This window comes from Pagrus major, chromosome 11 (genome assembly GCF_040436345.1).
Source record: "Pagrus major chromosome 11, Pma_NU_1.0".
NCBI lineage: Eukaryota > Metazoa > Chordata > Actinopteri > Spariformes > Sparidae > Pagrus > Pagrus major.
Window position 1 is genome coordinate 12,322,287 of NC_133225.1, and position 12,444 is coordinate 12,334,730.

Genomic DNA, 12,444 nt, shown 5'->3' on the forward strand with positions numbered 1-12,444 from the left:
ATCGATTCTGATTTTCTCATCCAACTCTTAAAATGTCAGACTTCTTCTTCATCATTCAAATCCTGGGATTATTTCATGTCATCGACAGGAGAGGTTTGAATTCCACAATGTGCACATTTTTACTGGACAATGCTCCTGACGTTTCCTATCCCTTATTGCTTATTACAGGTGACCAGGCCCTCGTATCAGACCACATAGTGTGGCCCTATAATTGTAGCTTCCCTTAAAATAGCACAGCAATGTGAGATTGTCAAAATGGGTTTAAACACTTGTCAAGCCAGTGTCATCTGCAAATTTCAAAGCAAATTTTGTCAGCATCCATTTACTCCATGTATGCTGCTCTCGCTCTGTCAACCAGATTTTGGTCAGGTTTGTCTTCTTTGTTTTGTTATAAGTCACAAAATATGCTGCTGTTGCTTCGGAGGCTGAGCTAATTAGCAACGCAAAAGGAGGTGACGTCTCTAGAAGTGAGAAGTATCCTCAATTTTCTTTTTACATTTGGCAAAGCAACATATGCACTTCTGATTGCGTATTCTCATGTAGCCAAATGAGGGTGAAGTCAGTCTGCAGGGACTGGCCACTGCTTGAAGTATTAACCAAATGCTCTCTTTCCAGGGGAGGCTGAAGAGTGCTTCTCACAGTGATGTAAGGACTAAACCCCTTCAGATCAATGTGTCTTGTCTCTCTCCTCTATGTCTTCTTCTCCGTGTCTCCGTCTCTCTCTCTCCCTCAGCTCGCCGGTCAAACAAAGCAGTGGAAATATTGATTTTTCACTTTTGTTTTTACACAACATTCCTCTGTAGTGCTGTTTATATGCTGTGAAATGCTGTAGGAGTAGCCACCTACACTGCCAGCCTCGCCACAGGTCATACACTCTCATCTACATGCGGACATTTGCAGCTGCAGAAACAAGGAGTCAAGGAGCTCAATCGTCACTTAATCCCACTTGGGATTTGAAAGCAACACGTTTGTTTCGTAATTGCTATCTACATTACATGCAAAAAAATAAAGTAGGGCGGGGTTCAGCTTGCAAGATCAGCACAAGTCAAAGCGGCTGAGCTTCACGAAGCAAAGCTGCGAGCAAGTGATGGTTGGCACTTTGACTTGCAGCTTATAGAGCATTTTAGTCACAAAAAGTCTCGCAGGATCAGAATATTTGGCATAAAATAAAAAAAGGCACCGCTATCTACTGTATTTTCTCTCAGTTTAATGCAGCGCAGCAGTGGAGGAAGGCTGGATTACTCTGCAGTGAGCCTGTCAGACTCTGCTTGCCCGACTGAATCTAGTCTGTAATCAGAGATAGGACGTGAAGGTGCAGTCGGCAGCACTTAGGGATATATTCTCTTACCAGAGTAATGCATTAGGCTGGACTTTGCGGTAAATACCTGCATACACCTCAGTGTGTGTGTGTGCCTGCACGTGTGTGTCCATGAGTGCACGAGTATGTGTTCTTTCTTGCCCTCACCACGACGAGCTGAGCCACTTTCCCTTCTCTTCATACTGAAATGTCTCAGTGTGTGTGTGTGTGTGTGTGTGTGTGTGTGTGTGTGTGTGTGTGTGTGTGTGTGTGTGTGTGTGTGTGTGTGTGTGTGTGTGTGTGTGTGGATTTGTGCAGCGGAGTGTAATGTTTTGGAATGAATAAAACACAGATAAGTGTGATAACAGCACTTGAAGGAAAAGGTACCTTGACATCTGTAAAGAGGCTTAGCGGGACTGTTTATGAATGTGTGTGTGTGTGTGTGTGTCAGAAACGTCGCTGTCCTCTGTGTGACACTAAGCCGTTTACTGCTGCCCTGCATTGTCATGATAATAACAATACTCTCCACCTCTCCTTCTCTCCACCTCTCTCTCTCTGTCTCTTCCAGGGAACCCAGCTCATCTTTAATGCCGCCAAGGAGCTGGGACAGCTGTCCAAGCTGAAGGTACAATATGTTTTTACACCATAACGTTCTGAGCCTGACGTCAGTGCTTCAAATCAAGACTTTAATTGCTTAGAAAACATGAGACAGAGCACGTGAAAGGACAGACTGGTCGTTTATGTCCATGCTTCTATTGTTGTCGTCCTCAGGAGCACATGGTTCGCGAGGAGGCCAAAGCACTCACACCGAAGCAGTGCGCTGTGATAGAGCTCGCCCTGGACACCATCAAGGTAGAAACTTTACATGCGTGCAGACTTTAACTTTATTTCTAAGAGTTGATGGGAGGACAGTATGCATGATTAACATCCATTACTCTACAAATTCTTTATTTCAAACATCCTGTTCCTTTGAAATTGGTTAAGAAAGGGAAAATAAGACATACTGTATGTAAAATAGACAAGAGTACCTATTTTACAAGATAAGAAATGATTCAGGGGGTTTAGAGCTGGACAGTGTAACATCACTTGACTGAGCTGCTGTTAGTGGGTCCAGAATTAATAGCAAGTCCTGCTACAGTCAGTTTGTTAGCTGGATTAATTTAGGGTTTTAATTATTTTTCCATTATTGAATTCTTTTCTCTTCTTTTTTTTTTTTATTAATTGATTTCATTATTTGGTTATAAAACATGAGAAAACAGTGAAAAAAAGATGACCATCATAATTTCCTAGAGCCTCAGATGAAGACATTACTGTCTGATTGCTCTCAGCAACAGTCCAAAACTCAAAAATATTCAATTTATTAGAACAATTAACATTTGGTATTTTGCCTGAAAAATAACAATAAATCCCTTTTCAAAAGAGTTTCCAGACATTTTCCTGTCAATAGACTAACAGAACAATCAGTTAATCCGTTATTCAACCAGTCTTGGCAGCTCTGAACTATTGTGTTAAAAGTTTTGATCCCTATTTTCCCCCAAAAATGTCTTCTCTTCCTCGAAAATCTTGCCATAGAAGGTAAGTTACAGCTATGTTCTTCTTTTGTCTGTGCGCCTTTGTATACGTTAGCAATATTTCCATGCTGGTGGTGTGGGTCTGAAGAAGACGTTCCTGGAGAAGAGTCCTGACCTCCAGTCTCTCCACTACGCCCTGTCGCTCTACACGCAGGCTACAGACAAACTCATTAAGACCTTTGTCCAGTCACAGAACTCACAAGGTAACCTAATGCTCTTTATAATGTGTGGCACTCTTCTTCCTTTTTCTCCTTTCTACTTTTTTTTTATTCCGTTTCCAGTATCAGTTAATTTCTAATGTTTCATAATTCTCTGATTGAGGTTGCTGTATCCTCGTTGCTCTCTACGCGGTGTCTCCCACTCCTCTGTTGACGTTAGGGTTTTCCCAAACGCTGAGCTCTATATACTGAAAATATCTTTTCATGCTTTGTAGAGCATGAAGTCGAGGCTGCGCATCATTTTTCTCTCTGCTCTGAAATGCTGAGTCTCCTGGTAGCCAGCCTCCGGAAACACAGAGACTATTCTTTACATGATCTGACAGCTATTTGTAATGAAAAAATAAATACCAACCCCCTCTTTTCTGTGATTCTGCTGCTCAGCCTCCATCCTACCGTCAGATGGCTACACAGCAGCCGTCATATTTGTGGAAGCGCTGATGCTGACACATTGTCCCTGAGCACCGCTGCTAGAAATACCATTCGAGTGGATGGTAGTTTAAAATTTAATTAGCAAAATGTCATGCGGTTTTTGGAGCATTTTTACAGCAGCTTTGCAGATCAAAAGAATTCAAAGTTAAGATTAGAGATACATTTATCTATCAGGGTCTCACGTCTTCAGCGACAGTTCTTATAAATGTTGGTCTGTTTTTCTCTCACTAATTCTTAAATTCGACCTCATATTTCTATATGTTTCTCCTCTCTCTGTCTACTCCCTCCCTCTGCCCCGTCTGTGGGCCAGTGTTCGGCGGGAAGGGGGTGAGGTTCACCACTAGTGAGGATGTTTACCCAGAGAAGGGTATGTGGCACTCAGGCTCAGGGGCCTGAGACATCCAGGACTACCAGAAAGAGACCAAGCCCAACTCCCTTCACACTCCACTCCCCCCCCCATGTGCATCCTGAAACTCCCCTGCCTGCTCAAACTCATCCCAACAGACAAATGCAATGCACAGATTCAACATACTTCCTCTCTTCCTCTCTCGATCTCTGCATTTTTTGCACACACACATACTGTACATGCCCACCACAACAATAACAACATAGACTTTATGCATTCATGCATGTAATGTTATACACTGATGTCTGTATGTACGGAGCTGCACTGAATACATACGCCATGGACGGTATGTATGAGCAGACACTGAAGCATGATGTGCTGACATCAGACAAAAAGAATAGAAATGCATTAAAGTGTGGAGGAACCCTGATCCAGCATGATGTCACCGAGAGAGGCCTGAGGGCCGATTGAGCGTGTGTGTGTGTGTGTGTACACGTGGGTGAGAGGCTGAGCAGAGCCGATGTGACTGAGTGAGACTGTCCTAAAGGTTGCTGAAGCAGAAGCATCAGTGTATCAGAGTATTGTCTGTCTCCAGTGAAGAAAACAGAGAGGAAAGCCTCCTCCTCCTCCTCCCCAGCGTTACCACCCCTCCCGCTGTGTTTGAAATGAAAGACGCCGACGAAGAGGACTAGGATTATTCTGTCTGAAGATGATGATGGCTGCTGGCTCTAGTTTGTCTGGGAGGGCTCCCTGTCCTTGCCTGCTCCATCATCGCACACAAACACAGACAGAGACGGACACATACAAACGCACACATACACATACACGCGGCTCGTTCCCACGTGCAGCGCGGCCCGCCCTACAGCAGTGATGAGAAAGGATGCTCAGTTCACCCTCTCCCCCCCCCCTTCACCAGATTGGGCCAATCAGAAACAGTCCCTCAGGTCAGGTGGTCTGATTTCTGTCACTTTAGATTAGATTCGCAGGATTTGACGCTTGCTCACAAACGCTCAGGCGGGATGATGCAGGAGTCTGTTTGCGTTCGGCTAATTCAGTGTTTGTGTGTTGACTTCATTTGACGCAAGACGCCGACAGTTCTCTCAGATGGACAACCGTGGTTAAGGCTCCAGTGAGAGACGACTAATAAAATACAAAGCTGTGTTGTTTTCCTATGGACAGAAGTATGGAAGCAACAAACGACCGTGCGAATATCTAATTAAGATATTTAACCACCACTGAATACATCATATTGAAATGTAAAAACTACTGAATGGATGGCACTAAAAGGGTGTACTCTGAAAAGCATCTGTTTGAATTTGTTTGGTCTGAATAGCCTTCTTTGAAATTTCCATGAGGTCATTTAAATCTTTGCAGTTTCAAAAACACAAACTAAGTCAAAGTGCTTTTGTGCCACTGACAGGCTCAGATTGTTATTCTAAATGACTGACAACATTATGGAAAGGATCCTATAGAGATACACCTTTTTGTTTAACCAGAAACAAATGTCATATCACAAACTCATTGTTAAGTACGCTTCATTCAAACAGAAACAAAATAAAACTCACTAAAACTGTCTAGGTGAGTCCTTCCACTGTTCCAACAATCACCGACGCTGGTTTGATTTAAATGAACCCTTAATTCACAGAGTTAGATGTGAAAATGTCCTGGTTCTACACTCGGTTTTTCACCACTGCATTTTTTTGATGCCCGACCTTCCTCTTATAGCCATCTTGGTTGTTTTCCAGTTGGCGATTTGAGGGGGGACCTGTAACTGATAAAATATCTAGAATTATAACATTTTTACGAAACACGTTTGTGTTTTAACCGGCGCAGCTTTTCTAGCCTTTACAGCCTGAACGGCCCAGGAAACTCACAGACCAAAGGCATGTGTTGTTATTCACTCAAGTGACGCTAATCAGCCAATTAAATCTGTGTATTGGTTTAAGAACTGTGATTACGGGGGGCCCACTAGCAAAGCAGATGCTTTGTCCTGGCTGCAGTGGCCAAAGGTTCGAGTCCGACCTGCGGCCCTTTGCTGCATGTCATTCCCCCTATCTCCATTTTCTGTCATCTCCCCGAGCTGTCCCATCAATAAAGCCATAAAAAAAGACAAAAAAAACAACAGACAGTCGGAGAAAATCGACAGCAAAAACAGAGCCTTAAAGCATGAAATGACTCTCACATGTTCTTTCTGCCAGCAGGCAGTTTAAAATTAGTGTGACTCATAAATAGGACCGTTGCGTTTATTAAAAGCAGCAATGTGATGTGCCACTACCAGACAGCATAGAGCAAGTTATGAGCAAACATACCCAGGAAATAAATTATTTTATATGGCACTGAACCTGAGTCATAACACAACACAAATTTTACAATTAGCAATTTTGAAACTGGACAAGTTTAGCTACTTGGATTTCCTCTCTGACTTTCTGAATTTGGGATGCCTAAAATAATCTAGTAAATAAGCAACTAGAGCACTAAATAAGCAAGTTTTTTTTTTCTTGTTGCATAATTGGAAGTTTAAAACAGGATAAATCAGACCACACAAATTCAGATGCATGGTTTTCGAAATCACTATCCACCCAGTCATATTCAAATTAAAAACAAAAAAGTTTTCATATTACACAATTAAGTATTCGTTTGCTAATTAAATTTAAATGAATAGTGGAGGTAAATGTAGAAAATAACAAAGTGAGTCCTTCCTGTCAGCAGCTGGAAGTCTATGACTGTAACAAGGATGCAAATTAACTTCCTGCCAAGCAGTTTTCACTGGATAGTTTTTCATCATATTAGAGTAGATGATTAAAGCAGGATGGCTGAACGAAGCTCGACTGCTGCTGATCAGTGATGACTGCAATTCTTACACACTGCAGGCTACGAGCTGCTTTATTTGTAACTGGAATAATCAGGGGTCATCTTTGAATAAGCAAGCGTGGGTGACGCTTTGCTGCAATCACAGTACAAGTTTGATAATTAATGGTTATTCTGGTGAAGATTTTCAATATGGTGCTAAATTTGCAGCTCTGATTGTCGTGTTTATTGAAGGAGAAAAGCCTGCGTTTTTCTTGGCAAAATCTTCCTACATCCCAGCCAGCAAAGTTTCTTTCTCATCTTTTATGGACGTCCTCCACAGAGTAGTCGAGGCCAGATGGATGACTGCTGCTCTCTTTGGTCCTGCTGGCAGCGAGACCAACAATCCCATAATGCTCCCTAGAGAGATGCAGAGCGCTGCATGCCAGGAACACTCTGCCGTCTAACTCCCACAGACACCTTGTTTAGTGGGCGGCTGGTCGAAAACACACACACACACACAAACGGGCTGCTGGTCGTCGCCACAAAGATACCGTTGACAGAGCGAGGACACTAATTAAAACATTGAAAATTAATGTCCATCTGTCACCGTATCCTTCTGGAGATGTATGTGGATCGCAACCACTTGTTCACACGCTGCACAAAACCACATAGAGGCACTGAGGAAAGATTTGTCCACCGTCTCCCTCCCAGACAAAAGAGATGGAACCTGAGTGGAGCCATGAGGGCTTCTTCACCCGAAAACAGTCTTAAGGAGTCAAGCAGCAAAGGACCCCAGGACGTGAGCTTGGGCTCAGGTCCAGAGTTGAGTTATCTTGGATGAAGAAAAACACACAAAAAGTAGTACAAGGACAAAACTAAAACTACACTGTGGAGAAACAGTGTACGGTCCTTGTAATAAGCATCAGTTAATATGTAATAAGACCCTCAATAGTCCTTATAGGATGCTTAGTAACATTAATAAGACTATGTGATGATAATAATAATAATAATTATAATAATTGTATCGTAAATCTGTTTATTTTGTAAGACACCTGCAATTGTTTTTTATAATCTAACAATAAATGTGTTTATTATGCTGCTATTACCACTCATACAGTCTTAATAATGTTAAGGAGCATATAAAAGGACATATAAAGGTCTTATTAACTTTTAACCAACATCAACCAGCCTTAATATAAAGCGCTTTATTTAGAGAGTCTGTTATCAGACGTGCCATCCGTCACCAACAGATCTGAGAGGCTGAACTGCTCCTCTCTTGTTCCCCTCTCTCGTCCCTCCTCTTGCCATGCTTGGGTAAAAGTGTTTACCAAGGAATGGGTGTGTCCACCTGTCTCGATCCATCTGAGCATGTCCTGACCTGATCTATGTCAGGGGGAAACCACACTGTCCAGTTGACCTTCTCCAGCTTCTCTCCTGTCTTCTTCTCTGCCTCTTACTAACCACCCTGCATCCCAACAGACACCTTGCAAGCTATGAGTGGGCACAGATTACCGTCCTCACTGGATCCAAATTATTAACTCTCAGACCGCTGAATTCAGTCAGTGTCTAATGATAATGCAGAATGCCTTACTGAAGGATTTAATAGCGTTTATTTCAGGCCAGTATAACACATCCTCTGGACTGTAGTTGTAGAGTTGTTGAGAAATGTTTTCATCAGCTCATCAGTAAATGTAAAGTAAATGTTATTCTACTATATTAAACACATATGCCCACTCATAGCAGCTTAGTCTGATTGCCCACTTCCAGACCACAACATATGCACAAGCAGATCACTTTGCCTTATTTTAAGTCCTCCTGTCACACAATGATTAGTTCAATACAAATAAATGTTTGGCTTGTGATATCCAAAAGGTGACAGTCAAATCCATTTCAATGTTCAAATAATCAAATTGAAATGGAGTTAGTCTGTAACCTTTCAAAACAAGGAGGAGAATTTGGAATAGAAGGCGTAGTAGTCTGTGTCGGTGTTTGGTCTGTGATAGGAGTCTCATGTGAACACATTCAGAGGTACTAACGAGCCCTCCGCTCTCTGTCTGTCCCGTCAGGCTCTGGGGTGGACGATGCCGTGGGAGAGGTGTCCATCCATGTGGAGATTTTCACTCATCCCAACACTGGAGAGCACAAGGTCACAGTGAAAGGTAAAGGAAAAGATTTGTTTTTTTGCTCCCTCTTTGTTTTCACCTCTGAAAGTTTAACCACGGATCAGTGAGGGTGAGAATTTATTCTGGATGCTGGTACAAGCTTTCAACCATATCATATGGCCTTCATCTGCTTACATTACTTTAATATTGTAATACTTTTATTATATATATTTTTTCGCAGGTAATTAGTAACTTTATCGGAATACAATTTCTAAGTAAGCCTCCCAACCCTGGTAATAAGTTCGTGTATGTGTATGTGTGCGTTCTTAATAAGTCCCACAGCTACTGAGCTTGCATGCCAACAGATCCATCTTGATGATCAAACATGATCCACTAATGAAGATCATGTGGTAAGGTTGTGGCTAGTATGTGTTGTGTCAGTACGATCAGTACGACAAGCTGATTACATAATAAGCAAATTATTACAAATTAGCTTTTTCAAATGTGGCCGTCGCCCCAAAAAACACAACTGAGAAAAACAAAAAAAGTTCCTCAACACCGTCCAAAAATATACACAACCAAAACCACAGAGACAAGAAGTGTTGTCAGTAGTATTCCAGCATCAAACCAGCATGCATGAGTCAGTTTAAACCGTATTTTATCAAAACAAAGACAGTGCTGTATTGAGCCAAGAGCCTTTAATAACAGCTAGAGTCACCAATACTCCAGCTTTAAATACATCCATGAATCTAGATGCCACTAAATCCTACACACTGGACCTTTAGTAACAGCTACGAATAACAAATCCTGTGACTCTACTTTGCCAGACATAGTGCCTATAAAAAGTGCTGAACCCCCTTGGAAAATCTTGCATTTTATTCTTTTACAACATTTAATCAAAGTAGATTTAATATGACTTCTTTCGGTCACTGATGATCAACGGATCAAGAAAAGGACAGTTTTCTGTACATGTTGCATCAGTATTCACCACCCTTTAATAGGTCACACTGGTTAGCACTGGAGCAGCCAACTGGTTTTGGAAGTCACATAATGAATTACATTGAGTTAACGTGTGTGTAGACAAGGGGTTTCAATTGGTTGTAGTACAACAGTATATAAAAGGTATAAATGATAATCAAGAAGCAAAAAATAATAAAAAAACAAATAGGTAAATGAGTGCAGATTAGTAATAAAATACACATTTTCCTGTGTCAAAGGCATTTGGAAAGTCATATGTGATAAAGTCATAAAGGCTGGTGCCTGACTGCTTTCCAGCTGCCAAAGAAAAATATGACTTTGTAATGAAATGAAATCCCAATTCTCCTCCTTCGCTGTCTTAACAAGTATCTGATTATGAGGCCTGAGGGAGAGCCAGTATTTTCTTGTTCTGGATTTTCTCCTCACTCACACTTTTTCTCACTCTTCACACATTTTCTCCACATCGATCTCTCTCTCTCTCTCTCTTTCTCTCTCTCACCCACTCCTCCGCATTCTCTTTCCCTCCATTTTCTCCATCTCTCCCTCTCCGACTGCCTCAGTGGTGGCTGCCAACGACCTGAGGTGGCAGACACAGGGAATATTCAGGCCGTTTGTGGAGGTCTACATCATCGGTCCTCACCTCAGCGACAAGAAGAGGAAGTACGCCACCAAGTCGAAGAACAACAGCTGGGCTCCTAAATACAATGAAACCTTCACTTTGTGAGTGATACTGCTGACAATGATTCTTCAGAGACCTATTATGCTTTTTCCTTTGTTCCCTTTCCTTCAGTGTGTTATATCGGTTCTTGTGCATATAAAAAATCTTTAAAGTTAAAAAGCCCAAAGTCCACATCAACAGAAGCTCCTCTCTCCCACAGAAAACCCTGCTCCTGAAACGCCTCATAATTCCGTGACTTTGTGACATCACACTACATCACCGTGTCACACATTTGCAAAATTGCCTAGCGGCTAGTTCGGCTTGTAAGACTTGATTTAGCACAGCTGCTCTGATGTTTTTAGTGGTGTTGGGTCAGGCATGTGTGGGCTGACCAATCAGAGCAGACCGAGTATCCAGGAGGAGGGGCCTTAAAGAGACAGGAACTAAAAAAGAGCGTTTCAGACAGAGGAGGAACACTGCTGCAGATCTGGATAGTATGAGAAAACAGATGTGTTTTTGAGCATTAAAGCATGTAAACGAATTCTAGTAGTGACCTAAAATAAAATCATGAACCTGAAAATTACCATAATATGTCTCCTTTAAGGTTGTGGAAAATTACAGAGTGCTAACAGATTGTTAACTCTTCTCTCCACTGCAGCACTCTGAGTAACGAGGTGGGCCCTGAGTGCTACGAGCTGCAAGTGTGTGTGAAGGACTACTGCTTTGCGCGAGAGGACCGCACCGTAGGCATGGCCGTCCTGCAGCTTAAGGACGTGGCCTCCAAAGGCAGCGTCGCCTGCTGGCTGCCGCTGGGTAAACGCATCCACATGGACGAGACAGGCCTCACCGTGCTGCGTATCCTCTCCCAACGCAACAACGACGACGTGGCCAAGGAGTTCGTCAAGCTCAAGTCCGACCAGCGCTCTGCTGAGGAGGGCCGGAGCTAAGAGACTGAATTTAAAACCGTCTGAGGCTCGATCAGACATCGCCATCTACTGCCCCGGGGCTCTTCCCGAGCCACTGCTAGCCACTGCCCTGATGATCCAATGTTGTAAAAGCACAGATAAGACAACAATCACCATACATCCAGTGCTGTAAATACATTCATTTCAGTGGAGAGGACACAGTGCTTAACATCACCACTAATTTTCATCAAAAAGCACCAGTGTCTTTATGTTTGCAGATGTTATCAGCCATCCTTTTGATGAAGAAAACATAGAGTTTAATCATATATCGGCTCTCCTCTCTCCGTAGAGGTGAAGCATGCCATACACACTCACACCTCGTTCGACTGGTTAAGGTGAGAAATATCTTGTAGCCTTTAATACTTTGGCGTTCTTTCTCACTTTCCTCTGCCTTTTTTACTTTTACCCCTTCCACTTTCCGGCTCCTCTCGTCCCTTCTCTCGCCTCCAGCCGCTCGGAGAAGGGACTGCAAGTGCCAACAAATAATCGCTGATATAACGCCAAGACCAGCCCTAAGCACAACAGGACCAAACTGTCCAACTGACCCATTTACAACGACAACAAAATGGCTGCGAGGCCTCAAACATTCCAGATATAACAGGTGGGGAACAAAGCACTATTTAGTTTTGGTAATTTTTAATATTTATTTATTGCTTTCTTCCAAATTATATTTATATTTAAATATATATCATATTATATAATATATGAAGGACATATTCAGAGTTATATACAGGATTATTCAATGGACGTGCGGTACTTGAAAGATTGTCCTTGTCCGTCTTTATGTCCGTCTACCCTGTAACAGAGCACACTGCCTGACACCCTCAATGCCTTCTGTCTTGTTGACCCTAGTACTCTGTGTGTGTCTTATATAGTGACTGTGTAGAGAGGTTAATCTGATGGATCCGTCAGAGCGTATGCGTGTGTGAATGTATAATCTGCGTCAGTGAGTGTGTTTGTAAGACGTTCTAATGTTGACCTCATGTAGCCGCCCGTGTTGCCTGTTACCTGCAAATGTAATCACAGGAAGCCATCACACAGAGGACGATGTTCATATTCAGATAAGATTTTCTAAGTGTCTTTTATTTAG

The 12,444-nt window shown here is 42.4% G+C and overlaps 1 protein-coding gene across 1 annotated transcript in view; it reads left to right on the forward strand.

Annotated features, from left to right (window-relative positions):
• The window catches only part of unc13a (unc-13 homolog A (C. elegans)), a 49,159-nt gene extending 37,823 nt beyond the window's left edge, over positions 1 to 11,336 (forward strand). Inside the window, exons 36-43 of the mRNA XM_073476613.1 lie at positions 616 to 645; positions 1,866 to 1,922; positions 2,069 to 2,149; positions 2,924 to 3,071; positions 3,826 to 3,882; positions 8,718 to 8,810; positions 10,292 to 10,451; positions 11,048 to 11,336. Of these exons, the coding sequence (XP_073332714.1) occupies positions 616 to 645; positions 1,866 to 1,922; positions 2,069 to 2,149; positions 2,924 to 3,071; positions 3,826 to 3,882; positions 8,718 to 8,810; positions 10,292 to 10,451; positions 11,048 to 11,336 (915 nt within the window). The remainder of the gene's footprint in view (positions 1 to 615; positions 646 to 1,865; positions 1,923 to 2,068; positions 2,150 to 2,923; positions 3,072 to 3,825; positions 3,883 to 8,717; positions 8,811 to 10,291; positions 10,452 to 11,047) is intronic.
• Positions 11,337 to 12,444: the final 1,108 nt, after the last annotated feature.